At 45.4% G+C, this 15913-nt stretch overlaps 1 protein-coding gene across 1 annotated transcript in view; it reads left to right on the top strand.

Moving 5' to 3' along the window:
* The first annotated feature begins 1496 nt into the window (after window positions 1–1496).
* Window positions 1497–15913, top strand: part of AGO2 (argonaute RISC catalytic component 2) — a 117839-nt gene continuing 103422 nt past the window's right edge. The window contains exons 1-9 of the mRNA XM_075316152.1: window positions 1497–1687; window positions 9234–9354; window positions 9591–9772; window positions 9878–10014; window positions 10306–10440; window positions 11106–11193; window positions 11476–11623; window positions 12877–12996; window positions 14084–14206. Of these exons, the coding sequence (XP_075172267.1) occupies window positions 1524–1687; window positions 9234–9354; window positions 9591–9772; window positions 9878–10014; window positions 10306–10440; window positions 11106–11193; window positions 11476–11623; window positions 12877–12996; window positions 14084–14206 (1218 nt within the window). The 5' untranslated portion in view covers window positions 1497–1523. The remainder of the gene's footprint in view (window positions 1688–9233; window positions 9355–9590; window positions 9773–9877; window positions 10015–10305; window positions 10441–11105; window positions 11194–11475; window positions 11624–12876; window positions 12997–14083; window positions 14207–15913) is intronic.

Raw genomic sequence — 15913 nt, 5'->3', positions numbered from 1 at the left:
GGTGGCTGCGGGACTGCAATTCACAGCGGGGGTGCCCAGAAAGCATGGGCACCCTGCACTGTGGATTCCAATCCCCAGCTGCCTAGTTGTACCCGGCTGGACTAAAAAATTAAGCGAAGCTCACGTGTTTTGTTTTTTTTTTTTTTTTTTTTAAATTTCATGAAATTCATGAAATAAAAAAAAAAAAAGGGCTTCCCTATATTTTTGGTTCCCAGCCGGGTACAAATAGGCAGCTGGGGGTTGGGGGCAGCCCGTACCTGCCTGCTGTACCCGGCTAGCATACAAAAATATGGCGAAGCCCACGTCATTTTTTTTGTTTGGGGGGGGGCAAAGAAATCCTGCATACAGTCCTGGAAGGTGGATGCTGAGCCTTGTAGTTCGACAGCTGCTGTCTGCTCTCCTGCATACACTATTGGATGGAGGATGCTGAGCCTTGTAGGTCTGCTCCCCCTGACTCTCCCTCAAGCATACAGACCTGGATGGAGGATGCTGAGCCTTGTAGTTCCTGCATACACTATTGGATGGAGGATGCTGAGCCATGTAGGTCTGCTCCCCCTGACTCTCCCTCAAGCATACAGTCCTGGATGGAGCATGCTGAGCCTTGTAGTTCTGCAGCTGCTGTCTGCTCTCCTGCATACACTATTGGATGGAGGATGCTGAGCCTTGTAGTTCTGCAGCTGTCTGCTCTTCTGCATACACTAGTGGAGAATGAAGAACACATTGAAGAAGGAAATGACATCAGACCTCTTTTTTTTTTTTTTTTTTTTTTTTTGGTTCACTGATAAACGCATAAAGACGCAGTGAGCAAAAACGCAGCAAAAACACGCACCAAAACGCGTGCGTTTTTTGCTGCGTTTTTTGACGCGGGTGCGTTTTTGCGCGGTTTTTGCCGCAAAAAAACGCACAAACGCAGCGTCAAAAAAACGCAGTGTGAGAACCTAGCCTAAGGGGTTAATTTTTACTTATTGACCAGCCTATGACAGACATTATTTTCTGACACATTGATAAAAAAAATCCATTCAATCCCGTGGCTAACCTGCCCTTACTACTTGCTTTTGGGTTCCCATCTATTTCTGGGATCTCTTTGCAGTCAGTGCTGCTACAGTGGTCTTGTTTTAGGTGAAGACTCTTCTTGATACTATAGTTCAAAGTGGTTAACCTCCGCTGTTTGCCACTAGCGGGGCCCCACTTCATCAATCTATGTAGGTTATCTTTTGGGTTTTTTTTTTTTTTTCCTTTTTTTCGTCATTGAAGTTGTCCATATATTTTACAAAGGAATTTTATACTGCCCTTCTCAACTCTACCATATATATCTGCGCATAGCCTGCTATCGGCAGCTGAAGTCAATGCAAGGTGTGGCTTGGCTGCCATAAATGCAAGTGCAGGTTTTATTCTGTATGTATATTTATATAATGTATATCTCTACCTGTATTAGGAAAATTGATGGAACAAATAAGATATTGACCGTCCTATTCTTCTTTCTCCTAGTGCTTGCGCCTCCACCTCCCGCGCCCCCTCTCCCAATGCCAGCATATACCTTCAAACCACCGTCAAGGCCAGATTTTGGCACCTCAGGAAGGACTATCAAGCTGCAGGCCAACTTTTTTGAAATGGACATTCCCAAAATAGAGATTTATCATTATGAAATAGATATCAAGCCAGAGAAATGCCCCAGAAGAGTGAACAGGTAAGAAGCTTTATATTGACTGATGATGGGGTTTGTGGTTTCTTTGTTTCTGTATTGTACAATCCAGCGTACACCCACCAAGGAAACGTGTAATATTGGCTTAATTAAACGAGGCACGATTTGGCAGTACCTTGTCAGCATTCATACAATGAACAAAAAACTCTAGTCAGAAGTCCTGCTAACAATATGCAACCTGTATGGGGTACCAAATCATATTAATGATCTTTAATCCCCATATAGTTTCCAATGGCCATCCTGCTTTTTCGAGTACTCTGCCATGTTTTCTTGGAATTAATCAAAGTAAGCCTCAATAAATATGGACTCTGTGGGATATCCTGCAGGCCAGCTCCAGTTTTCTACCTTGTGGTTGCCCAGGAAGCCCCGAACCATTGTATTAATGCTGTTATAGAAATGCCATGCCATCTTGGATCTTTTCTAGATCTGATCAACCAATGTCTTGACCTCCTGATTCCACAGATTAACCCCCTTAACAACTTATGACAGACTATTGAAGACCTCAGTCTATCATCACGATACTCCTGTGAATGTCGGCCCGTGGACGGCGTTCATACACCCGGATTTCTGCTATATACAGCAATACTGTTATTACTGTACATTTCACAAGCGATAGGATGATCACAGGTTCAAGTCTCCTAAGGAGACTTAACAAATAAAGTGAAAAGTAAAAACAAAACTTCAATTCAATTCACCCCCCCGATTACCCTATTAAAAAATTAAGAAATAAAAAAATACACACTTGGTCTTGCTGCTCCTGTTAAAGCCCAATCTATCAAAATATAAGAAATTAACCTGATCGGTAAACGACGTTGCAAGAAAAAAAAACCAAAACTCCTGAATTGCATTTTTCTTTGTCGCTCCATTGGGAGACCCAGACAATTGGGTGTATAGCTTCTGCCTCCGGAGGCCACACAAAGTATTACACTTTAAAAAGTGTAACCCCTCCCCTCTGCTATACACCCTCCCGTGCATCACGGGCTCATCAGTTTTTATGCTTTGTGTTGAAGGAGGCACACATGCACACAATGCTCCACATTTTAGTCAGCAGCAGCTGCTGATTATATCGGATGGAAGAAAAGAGGGCCCCTAACAGGGCCCCCGGCATGCTCCCTTCTCACCCCACTCAGGTCGGCGGTGTTGTTAAGGTTGAGGTACCCATTGCGGGTACACAGGCAGGAGCCACATGCAGTTTTCCTTCCCCATCCCTTAGGGGCTCTGGGGAAGTGGGATCCTAACCGGTCATCCAGCCACTGGGACCGGGCTCCCTCCGCAGCCCCTGGGGGAATCTGCTGGACAGGAGACGGAGTATCGTCAGGGACATGGCCCTGCATCTACAGGTACTCTGTGTCCCCGTTGGGACGGCGCATGAAGCACCTTGGCCTCAGACGCAGCTGCGACTGCGGTGTGGATTTTTTGTCTGGGACTACCGCGCCGACCGTGCCTGTTTGTCGGCCGCGGTTTATACTTTAGTCCCCGGCTTTTGCGGCCTACTGTGTTAAACTCCCGCCCCTGAGCCTGCCAGTCAGGGAGAAAGGCGGGACGGTCGGTATGATGCCGACAGTGAGGGCTGGAGCACACTTCGCTGTCCTCCGCCCCCCTCACTGATCTCTATGGGCCACCAGGTTCCCGCACTTTTGCGGTGCCGCCCACGGCTCTCTCCTCCCCTCGGAACGCCGGCAGCCATTGTTATAATTCTGCCGGTGGAGGATCGCAGAATCTGCAAAGGTTTCCCACTGCTCTGGGAGAGGGGGATCCTAACCGGTCGCCATGCAGGGACCGGGCTCCATCCGCAGCCCCTGGGGGATTCTGACGGACAGGAGACTGGACATCATCAGGGAAGAGCCCTGCTTCATAAGGTACTCTGTGTCCCCTGAGGGATGGTGCATGCAGCATCTGTGTTACAAATGCCGCAGCGGTTGCTGAGTGGTTTGTGAGACTGGGACTACCGCGCCGACCGCGCCATGTTTGCCGGCCGCGTTTTTAAATTTAGTCCCCGGCTCTTGCGGCCTAGTACCATATACTCCCGTTCGCAGGCCTGCCAGTCAGGGGTAACGACGGGACGGCCGACTGGACGTCGGCAGGGAGGGCTGGAGCATACATTGGTATCCTCCTTCCCCCTCACTGAGCACTGTGGGGCACTAGTTTTCAGGTGCTGACCCCCCTTGGTGCCGCAGTGTATATATATATATGTTTATTTATATGGTATATGATCTCACTGTCCAGCAGCATTATTTGCTTTTGGCTGTATACCCTCACTGAATACTCTGCGGACGACATGCTGTTGTCTGCTCTTAAAGAGTAAGGGTGCCAAGGCACTGGCTTATTTTGCAACCTGTACCATATTACAGGCAGGTTCCACATACCCTCATTGTGTACAATGCTTGGCCCCGAGGGCACTCACTCAGCCGGAGCCTCCGGCACTGGTGGGACCCTCGGCCAGGTGGTACCGCCGGGTTCCACTGCACAGATGACAGGGACAGAGTTTGCATGTTGGAATCAGCAAATCTCTGAGTAGCTTTCACATTCCAGGACTCAGTCTATGGACAGAGGGTCTGCTAAGATACTGGAAGCCTTGCAGTCCAGACCGATAACACAGGGCCAGGGAGCTGTGAGGTCATCGCTCCCGGGTCCCTCTGGGTCGGTACAACAAGGGGCTCCTGGGGTAACACCCAGATCCCATGGTGAGAAGCGGGCCCGCTGGGAACCTTCCCCGACTTCATCAGGAGTGCGTGTTTCGATCACTCTAACTCCACAGGGGCCGTCCAGAAGCACAGAACTTTACGGACAAGCGCTTACTAAGCGCCTTATGGACACGCGTTACCCTTTCCCCCCCTGACGTTGTTAAGGGTTGGGCTCAGTGTCACAGGGTGGATTCTCCAGTCTCTAGGCTGGCGGCTAGATCCGTAGTATTAGTGGCAGATGTCCATCTCTCACGAATGCCCTGACAGGCAAATAAAGCTTATGATGAAATCCATCTATGAAGCCATAGTCGCATCTTTTGCTCCAGCCTTCGCAGCCGTGAGGGCACTCCAAGCTATCTCAGCTTCTCTGGCTGAGATTATTGCGGTTGCATATACCTCTGCCCCGCAGGTTGTCTCCTTCACTTCTCAGGCGTAGGTTTTTTCGTTCTACGCCATGAACGCTGTTCATGGACTCTGCGAGCCGTACAGCGGTAGCATCCACCAATTCGGTGGCAGTCTGCAGGGCCATGTGGCTACGTGAATGGAAGGCAGGCTCTGCTTCCAAGAAGTTCTTAACCGGTTTGCCATTTTCTGGCGACCGTTTGTTTGGCGAACAATTGGATGAAGTTACTAGACAGTCCAAGGGAAAGGTCTCGTCCTTGCCCCAGTCCAAAGGTTTCGGTCATTTCGGTCATCAGCAAAGTTCCGTTCCTCCACGTCCAACAGGTCAGAGGAGGGCTAGAGAAACTCTTCTGCATGACGGTCTAAGTCACAAGGCGGCTTCCTCATGACTTCGGCCTCACCAAGACCGCGTCCTCGGTCGGTGGCAGGCTCTCCCGCTTTTGCGACACCTGGTGGCCACATGTCCAAGACCGATGGGTGAGAGACATTCTGTCTCACGGTTACAGGATAGAGTTCAGCTCTCGTCCTCCGACTCGTTTCTTCAAAACATCTCCGCCCCCCGAGCGAGCCGATGCACTTTTTCAGGCGGTGAACACTCTGAAGCCTCGATGTCACAAGGAGACTTCCTAGCATCAATTGACATCAAGGATGCTTATCTCCATGTACTGATCGCACCCGAGCTTCAACGCTTTCTGCGTTTCACCATCAGGGATGAACAAATTCAGTTCGTGGCACTGCCATTCGGCCTGGCGACAGCCCCACGGGTCTTCACCAAGGTCATGGCAGCAGTGGTGGCGGTCCTACACTCAGGGCCACTCGGTGATCACTTACCTAGACGATCTTCTAGTCAAGACACCCTCCTGGGTGGCATGTCAACACAACCTGACCATTGCTCTGGAGACTCTCCAGGGGTTCGGGTGGATCATCAAATTTCCAAGGTCAAAACTGACACCGACCCAATCACTGACTTGCCTAGGGATGGAGTTTCATACTCTCTCAGCGATAGTGAAGCTTCCGCTGCATAGTCAGCGTTCACTACAGACAGGGGTGCAATCTCTCCTTCGGGCCCAGTCACCCCTTGAGGCGCCTCATGCACTGTCTCAGGAAGATGGTGGCAGCAAGGGAGGCAGTTCCCTTGCGCAGTTTCGTCTGCGTCCGATTCTATCGGACACCGCAAATGGGACAGGAGGTCGACGTCCCTAGACAAGAACGTCTCTTTCCCTTGCAGCAAAACCTCTCTTCGGTGGTGTCTTCTTTCCACTTCCTGGGCGAAGGAAAAATCCTTCCGGCCCCCAGCCGGGGCTGTGGTCACGACGGACGCGAGTCTGTCAGGGTGGGGAGCGGTCTTCCTCCACCACTCGGCTCAGGGAACCTGGACTCCGACAGAGTCCTCCCCTCGGATCAATGTTCTGGAGATAAGGGCAATGGATCTAGCCCTAAAGGTGTTCCAGCAATGGCTGGAGGGCAGGCAGATCCGAGTTCAGTCGGACAACGCCACGGCGGTTGCGTACATCAACCACCAGGGCGGCACACGCAGTCGTCAAGCCTTCCGAGCAGTTCGGCGGATTCGGCTGTGGGCGGAAGCCACAGCCTCCACCATCTCTGCAGTTCACATCCCAGGTGTAGAAAACTGGAAAGCAGATTTTCTCAGTCGCCAGGGCATGGACGCAGGGGAATGGTCTCTTCACCCGGACGTGTTCTAGAGATCTGTTGCCGCTGGGGAACGCCGGACGTCTATCTAATGGCGTCTCGGCACAACAACAAAGTCCCGGCATTCATGGCTCGGTCCAAGCATCATAGAGCTCTGGCGGCAGACGCGCTAGTTCACGACTGGTCGCAGTTTCGACTGCCTTATGTATTTCCTCCTCTGGCACTACTGCCCAGAGTGTTACGCAAGATCAGACTGTCGCCGCGCCATCCTCGTCGCTCCAGACTGGCCGAGGTGATCGTGGTACCCGGATCTGTGGCACCTCACGGTGGGTCAACCGTGGACACTCCCAGACCGACCAGACTTGCTGCCTCACGGGCCATATTTCCTTCTGAATTCTGCGGCTCTAAACCTGACTGTGTGGCCCTTGAGTCCTGGCTCCTAGCGTCATCAGGGATATCTCCAGATGTCATTGCCACCATGAGACAGGCCAGGAAACCAACGTCCGCCAAGATCTATCACAGGACTTGGAGGATCTTCTTATCCTGGTGCTCTGATCAGGGTTCTACTCCCTGGCCGTTTGCCTTGCCCACTTTTCTTCTTTCCTTCAATCCGGAATGGACAAGGGCTTGTCTCTCGGCTCTCTCAAGGGACAAGTATCGGCGCTTTCCGGTCCCACCTTACAAGCGTCCGTTAACACCCTCGGATCTCAACAGGGTGCTGACGACTCTTCAGAAGCCACTTTTCGAACCGATGCGGGATCTCTCTATCTCGCCTTTCGCAAAGGGTGGCCTTCCTAGTGGCAGTCACATCACTCAGAAGAGTGTCTCAGCTGGCAGCGCTGTCATGCAAAGCCCCCTTCCTGGTGTTTCACCAGGATAGGGTGGTTCTACGTCCGGTCCCGGACTTTATCCCTAAGGTATCCCTGTTTCATCTCAATCAGGATATCGTCTTACCCTCTTTGGGTCCGCATCCAGTTCACCAATGTGAAAAGTATTTGCATTTATTAGATCTGGTTAGAGCACTCCGGCTCTACATTTCTCGCACGGCGCCCCTGCGCCGGTCTGATGCGCTCTTGTCCTTTATCGCGGGCCAGAGTAAGGGATTTCAGGTTTTCAAGTCAACCTTGGCTCGGTGGATCAAGGAACCGATTCTTGAAGCCTACCGTTCTTTTAGGCTTCCGATTCCTGCAGGGCTGAAGGCCCATTCTACCAGAGCCGTCGGTGTCCTGGGCATTGCGACACCAGGCTACGGCTCGGCAGGTGTGTGAGGCGGCTACCTGGTCGAGTCTGCACACTTTCACGAAACACTATCAGGTGCATGCCGATGATTCGGCAGATACCAGCCTAGGTAGGCGACTCCTTCAGGCGGCAGTTGCCCACCTGTAAGAGGGGGCCGTTTTTCGCCTCTTTTTATCGAGGTATTCTTTTACCCACCCAGGGATTGCTTTTGGACGTCCCAATTGTCTGGGTCTCCCAATGGAGCGACAAAGAAGGGAATTTTGTTTACTTACCGTAAATTCCTTTTCTTCTAGCTCCTATTGGGAGAGCCAGCACCCGCCCCTGTTCCCTTCGGGCTGTTGTTCTTTTGTGTACACATGTTGTTCATGTTGAATTGTTCTTTTGGTTCATGGTTTCAGTTCTCCGAACATCCTTCGGATTGAATTTACCTTAGACCAGTTTATAAGTTTCCTCCTTCCTGCTTTGGCACCAAAACTGATGAGCCCGTGATGCACGGGAGGGTGTATAGCAGAGGGGAGGGGTTACACTTTTTAAAGTGTAATACTTTGTGTGGCCTCCGGAGGCAGAAGCTATACACCCAATTGTCTGGGTCTCCCAATAGGAGCTAGAAGAAAAGGAATTTACGGTAAGTAAACAAAATTCCCTTTTTTGTCAATAGCAACACACTGAAATTTAATGAGGCAAACAAAATGTCTACCCCAAAATGACATCAATAGTATATAATAATAAATAACAATAATAATAATAATAAATTAGTATTAGTATTATTAGTAGTATTATTATTAGTATTAATATTAGTAGTATTAATATTAGTATTATTATTAGTATTAATATTAGTAGTATTAATATTAGTAGTATTAATATTAGTATTATTAGTATTATTATTAGTATTATTATTAGTATTATTATTAGTATTTATATTTATAATGTTGTTATTTTTTATTTTTATATTTTATTTTTTTTAATTTCCGGCCCCACCCACCCATAAATAAAACAAAAGATGTGTATATTTGTAGTATCACATCGCCAGGTCAATTTTACTGTAAAATCAACACTAACCAATTAGCAGAATCCCCAGTAATTTTGTTTACCCACTTTCCAGTATCGTACATGGTATAATATATGGAGGGTGTCATTCAAATATACACTTTGTACCACAAAAAAAGCCCTCATGTGGCTGTGGACAGAAAATTAAAAAAAAGTTGAGACTTTTTTTGTATGAAGGGGAGGAAAAGAACGAATCTGCAAAAATGAAAATGTACCCGGTCTTTAAGGGGTTCAAGCTGATCGCTGGTTCATCAATGTTGCACCAGATCAGAAAAAAAGGTTACCAATGTATTAAAACGCCAGCCATGCCGGTGATAAAGGTTGGAGCTTTTGGCTCGCTCATGCTGACATCTCTGGATCTAGTCGTGTAGTAATTGTTGAAGTTTATGGAGCACCTGAACTGTATGGTGTGTTAACCTTGTGTGCATGTATACCTCATCTTGGTCTATTTAGCATGGTGTTTTTTTTTTTTGTTTTCTTATCTAAAATCTTTCTCTTCTGTCTCTCAGGGAAATAGTGGAACACATGGTTTTGCATTTTAAGGGTCAAATCTTTGGAGACAGAAAGCCTGTGTTTGATGGAAGGAAAAACCTTTACACTGCAATGCCCCTTCCTATTACCAGGGAGAAAGTAAGTATCTAATATAGCTGTAGTGTTTGGGAGCGAAACGTTTTGAGTGAATAAATTTCCACCCAGTTTATCAGGTGAGCATCCGTACAGTGCACATTTTTATTAAACACTCATCTGTGTCGTAATCTTCTGTGACCAATTTTTTTTTCCAATAGCAACTTTTTCTTTTGCTATAAATTTGAAAGATCTGTGAACAGAAAGAATCATCTGGTGTTTGTTATTGCGAATTACTGCAGGTGGAGTTGGAAGTTACACTGCCAGGGGAAGGGAAGGATCGCATCTTCAAGGTAGCGATCAAATGGATGGCCTGCGTGAGCTTACAAGCATTGCACGACGCGTTGAGTGGGCGTCTTCCCAGCGTTCCTTTTGAGACTATCCAGGCATTAGATGTAGTGATGAGACATTTGCCCTCTATGAGGTATGTATAATCGGAGTTTGGTACATAATTGGTGGCACGTATTTTATTGATCTTTAAATTGTCAATCTCCTCGCCATTTAATTTGCTGATCCTTGCGCTCCTTAGGTACACGCCTGTGGGCCGCTCGTTCTTTACTGCATCCGAAGGATGTGCAAATCCACTTGGTGGAGGTAGAGAAGTTTGGTTTGGCTTTCATCAGTCTGTTAGACCTTCCCTATGGAAAATGATGCTCAACATAGATGGTAAGTTCTTGATTCTTTCTATTTAGTTGCATTAAAGACTGATGAAATGAAATATGAAATAGTATGGTCAAGTCATTTTACCGATGATGGGGGGCAGATATGTTAATATTTTATCCTGCTTAAGTTTAGTATAACATACAACTTTTATTTAAGGGAATAGAAGATATGCAGTCAAGGTAAGGACCTTGTTTATACTAATGAGATGTGTCAGTACCTAAATAGCCGGGAATTCTTGTTGCCTGCATTGAGGGTCATGTTTTTGACAATGGATCTGTTCCTCTCATTCTCTAGTGTCTGCAACAGCGTTTTACAAAGCACAGCCGGTAATAGAGTTCATGTGTGAAGTTCTGGACTTCAAGAGCATTGAGGAGCAACAGAAACCTCTGACTGATTCCCAAAGGGTTAAGTTTACCAAAGAAATAAAAGGTAAATAGAATTTTAATAATTGGAATGAACGACCGTCTTAATCTACAATCTTTATTTACTAAGAGGTTGCCGTTCTTAGGAAGCCGAATTGTCCTTGGGTGCTTACACACTTTCATTAAACCCCCTCTTCCTCCTATCTCTTCCACACTATTGCATGCTGGGTTTTCCTGAGCACATTTCGGTTTTAATAGGTTGTATCCTTCTCCACTTCCACTCCCCAGCATGATGGTTTTCACCTTGCCCAGGAGGTGGTGGGCTCCTGACTGATATTTCGGACCATCGTCATGTTTGTGCTCCCTAGCCCCCTGCGCTCTTCTCTACAGCTTCAGATGACGCATTGAAGCTGACCGAATCACTAAATTCAGAGCTGTGCTTAAAGCAAAAAAAAAAGCTTAAGGGTTGCGCTCCTTCCCTTAGAAGACTAGATTGGCCACCACTGAGGTGGCTGGTAACCATGGCGATGACAAGTAAACGATAAATGTCAAACTGGCATGAATAATGCTGGTCTTGATGAATTCTGGCCATAGTGGTTTACGTCAAAGATACCCCCTAGGAGTTGTGTGGTGGAGTATAAGGCAAGTTACGGGGTCTGAAAGCATGGCGGGGGGCATGGTGGATTGGAAGTTGAAATTACCCGGGTATATTTGTGTTTCTTCTTATCCTAGGTTTAAAAGTAGAAATTACTCACTGTGGACAAATGAAAAGAAAATATCGAGTGTGCAATGTGACAAGACGGCCAGCAAGTCATCAAACGTAAGGATCCCCCTCTTCCTTGCTATTATGGCACGATGTGAAACTACTAACGTTTGTGAACATCAAATCCAAAATATGTGGTGTCTGAAGAATAACCTTGTAGCCTCTTTCTATGACCCCCTTTGTTTCCTTTTTAGTTTTTTTCTTGAAAAAAAAGTAAGTTTTGTTTCTAGGTTTTTTTTTTATTTTTTTTTGGTCGATTTTGCTCATATAGGATTAATAAGCTCAGGGACATAACATTACTTTTTTGTGCTCTGATTACGTTTCATTTCTGTTTTGCAGATTCCCTCTCCAGCAAGAGAGCGGGCAGACTGTGGAGTGCACCGTCGCACAGTACTTCAAGGATAGACACAAACTAGTATTACGCTACCCCCATCTTCCATGTTTACAGGTCGGGCAGGAGCAGAAGCATACATATCTCCCTCTCGAGGTGAGCGTCCAGGAATCGCTGTCTTGTGTGTACCTGCAGCACATGCTCTGACAAATGTCTGATGCTGTAAGCTTCAGGTTTTTTTTTTTTTTTTTTTTTAAACCATACTTTTTATTAACAAAATGTGTCAAATATTACATCATATGGACAATAAGTTAGGGAGGGGGTTGGGTGGTGACCTTACATTAATTTTCCAATCACATTCTCTATATATAATTCTACAAAGTTATTTAATAACAGTATTTAAACGGGAAGACAACCAATTGTTCAAGTTTTTTTTAATGAAATTGCGATCTGTTATTAGATGAAAAAATTAAAAAAAAAAATTCTGATAGTTATCAATCAGTGAGATTATTTCGGACAGTTTAGCGCATTGGGGATTTTTCCAAAAACTTGCAATTTTGATTCTTGTTGTCACAATATGTACAATCACTCTACGGATCTCATAAGGGAATGAGTCCAGATCAATGGCGAGCAGCGCCTGCTGTGTGGTCAGCATTATTGGTGCATTACAAATCTGAGATGTTAAATGATATATTACTTCCCACAGAAGTCTAATATTACTACAATTCCACCATATGTGTAACATGTCTGCGTTGGGGTCTCCACATCTCCAGCACGTGTCTGGGGAGTTTTAGAACATTTTAGATATTCTATAGGGGGGTGAGATACCACCTATATAATTTCCTTGCATTTTCTGTAAGGTTAGCACATTTAGATGGTTTTCCAAAAATTAAAGGGAACCTGTCGCCTAGAATATGCGTTCTGACCTATCAGCAGATGCATGTGTGCCCTAATTACACCTCCCTACCTATCCCTGTGCTGTAAAATTGTATAATATGAAAGTAATAAACATTTTATTACCTTCATATTTCCTTTGTAAATAGCAGGCTATTTGGTCCCATGGGCGGCGCCTTGCCCTATGGACATCTGATTACTTTCCGTGGTATCACGCCCCTGTGGGCGTGATACCATGGAGTCACATGAGTGACGTCCCCGTCGCTCATTCTATCCTGCGCGCATTGCGGCAGGCTTCTTTTCCGGGTGTTCACTCGCCGGTTTCAGACGCGCACTGCGCAAGAGGGGGATAATTGTTTCCCGTAAATAATAACTTTAGAATGACTTCACATTGGTGCTGGTTTTTATGTGCTTTGGAGAGAAATAATTTAAAGCATTAACATTTTTAAATGTAAATGAATCATGTTTAAGACATTTTTCATTTTTTTTTTTTTTTTTTTTTTCCCCCTCATTAGGTATGCAACATAGTGGCGGGACAAAGGTGCATTAAAAAACTGACAGACAATCAGACCTCCACTATGATTCGAGCCACAGCCCGATCCGCTCCAGACCGCCAAGAAGAGATCAGTAAATTGGTAAGTTTTTGTTTTTTGTGTTTTTGTATTTTATTTTCCTACCAATAATGTTTGGCTTTAATATTCCCAAGACTCTTACCAGTGATATAAATCTTGTATCTATTCCCTCATGTATCGATTTCACATATGCAATCTTGCTTCGTTTGGTAATCTACCGTATGTACTTTATGGATTAACAGTCTCTTCACTTTTTAACCATATTGCAAAAATGTAATAAAATGGGTTTGAGTCACTCCTGACTGAAGCCCTTTAGGATAGTTATTTCGCATAGCCTTTTTTTTTGTATTTTTAATACTTTTTTTATTTTCAAAAATCTTTGCAGGTTAACTATGGCTTTATGAATAGGAATAAATGTAACTCACTAGACATGGTAAATTGTTATTTTTTTATTTTTTTTTTGGGTGGGATGAGGCACTGAACCAGTGTTTAAAAGAGGAAACTCCCACTTGATCTTGGCGGATTAAAGGGTTTGTCTTCTTTAAGCAAATGTCTACGTTCAGTTAGGTGTTGAAAATAAAACAAAAACAGCGTTTCCTTCCCTGCCAGGGCCCAGCGTTTTGTTTTCACCACTGCCCCGGGCTTTGTTGTTGGAATGCAGCAGCGACGTCACATTGATGAAGCTGCATCCGATCAATGAACTCAGCGGCCCTAATGATATAGATGGACAGTGATTGGCTGCAGCGCTGTCAGTATGATTTCAATGCTGTAGCAGACTTCAGAAACCAGGGTAGTAGCGGAGACTTACAGCTGGTCCTGGAAAGGGCCGGAAAGCTTTTTTGTTTTGTTTTTTTTTACACTTAGGCATTGCCTACATGCATAAATTCACTGAAAAGACTCCCTTCAAATTTGATAAATAAGTTGTTCAGAGCAAAAAAAAAAATTGCGCTTCTATGTTTCACTTCTGCAGCCAGCATCCTCAGGGCTTCTGGTGTTTTACTTGGCCTTGAGTGAAATGGATCTATAAAATAACTAAAAATTTTAAGTTTATATACATATGACTGAGCTTGGGGGTCTTTGGTGAATGTACGGTGGCGTGGTCACTGCGATTGGCAGAAATGTAATATTTCTCATTTTGTGTTTCCTTCAGATGCGCAGTGCAAGCTTCAATACTGATCCCTTTGTCCGGGAGTTTGGCATTTTGGTGAAAGACGACATGACCGATGTCACTGGCAGAGTCCTTCAACCTCCTTCAATTCTTTATGGAGGCAGGGTATGGGAAGAGCCAAATGCTCCCTTGGTAGACATCTCCATGGTTCTTGATCTCTTTTTCTGTGTCTTGTCGTGTTTTGGCTTGGCTTTGCTTCGCTTATTAGATTTGTGTATTGCAGAAAATACTACGCTTGTGTGAAAGGAAAACCTCTCATTGCCAGATTTATCAATACAGACCAGGCAATGAGGAAATGTTCATGGGAGAGTTTTTTTGGCATATGTTATTGCTTTAGGAGGACTGTCCCCAGTCCTGTTAATCTATGGGACAAAGCCAAAGTTAAAGGAACTCCCTATCTGTTTTATTTTAAATTTTATCCCCCCCCCAAAAAAAAATATGCTTTTCTTAATAGAATTTGTTAAAAATAATGGGGAATTTTTTTTTTTTTTTTAATATTAGAATTAAGTAAACTTATGACTTTCATCATGTAAGTGTCTCGGCTCCCCAGGAGTCAGGTCTGGACTTCTAGTTCAGCATCTACAGTGCTATTAGTCGGCTCTGACTAATAGAGCGCTGCATATAGTATATATATAGCAGTAGTCAGTGTATATACATGCATTATTATATGAAGACATAAACAACTGCTGTATAAATACTATATACAGCGACATAAGCCACCTCGGCTGCAAGTTACATATATAGTATTTAAGTTAAGAAAATATAGATATATACATTGATGAATGCTATATAAATGTTCTTTTAGTTAGACGAGTATACCACCACGATGTATCGGGAGCCGCGCAGTGGACGAGTAGTGCCTAGAATGAAAGTAAGATCATTAAAGGGAATGTCATAAAAAATTTAAAAAAATTCAACACTGGGGGAAAAATATATAGATATGTTTTTAACACATGTAAATGTTTAATGATATGAAATATGAAAAATTAAGGTATGAAATTTTCAACTTTTACAAACCGGTGAGGAGTTGCAGTTGCTGAAATTTTCCAATGAAATCCTAGTATACAAGTAGCTCACATTACGACTGTAGTAAATGTTGGCAGAGTCTGCTTTGTGTGTGTATTACTGATTCCCTCCCCTGCTGGGTGTTTGCAAAAGGATAAACGCGAGTGAAGTATAGTCTCATTTTGTTGAGGACTGCAAAGTGATAATGAAATGTGGACAGTGTCGCCATGGACAGTTGGCAGTCTCTTATTTGGCACTGTTACAGAGATCTGCGCAGTCAAATCATTACTTCTGATCACAGTAATTCCTCAGTTCAGCTGTTAGTATCACATCTACATACATAATTGTCAGTTTCTGTAACCCTATACCATCATGCACCGCAGTACAGTTGCGCAGGCGCAGTTTGAACATACACGTTACCGTAGCTTCCAAGCGTGCGCAAGTAGCGGAAGCTGCGGTCGGTGTCTCGTTGTCAGGGCCGTGAGTCATGCTTCCCGTCTTGATTTCTCTCCCTCCTATCCATGTGAGCAGAGCCGAGCGTGCCACTTCAAACGGCTCTGACAGCTCTGTGCTGGTGCTAATGTATGGGTCGGTGGCAGCCACACTTCCCTGGCTTCCGGCGCTTTAAACCCGGCACCTGCAGCCCAGAGTGCACTGCTGTCAGCTGGGCTTCTGTACGGAAGTTCACCCGTGGGCGGAGCTACAATGCAACGTCCTGAGCTCCTGTCCCACAGATGGAGACTGGATGGAGAGGAGCCTTGGCACCAATGAACGTCACCGGGTCCAGCGCTGTACGTGCCCCCCCCC

Source organism: Anomaloglossus baeobatrachus, chromosome 6 (genome assembly GCF_048569485.1).
Source record: "Anomaloglossus baeobatrachus isolate aAnoBae1 chromosome 6, aAnoBae1.hap1, whole genome shotgun sequence".
Taxonomy (NCBI): domain Eukaryota; kingdom Metazoa; phylum Chordata; class Amphibia; order Anura; family Aromobatidae; genus Anomaloglossus; species Anomaloglossus baeobatrachus.
The sequence above is the reverse complement of the archived record's forward strand: the minus strand, read 5'-3'. Positions and strand labels throughout refer to the sequence as shown.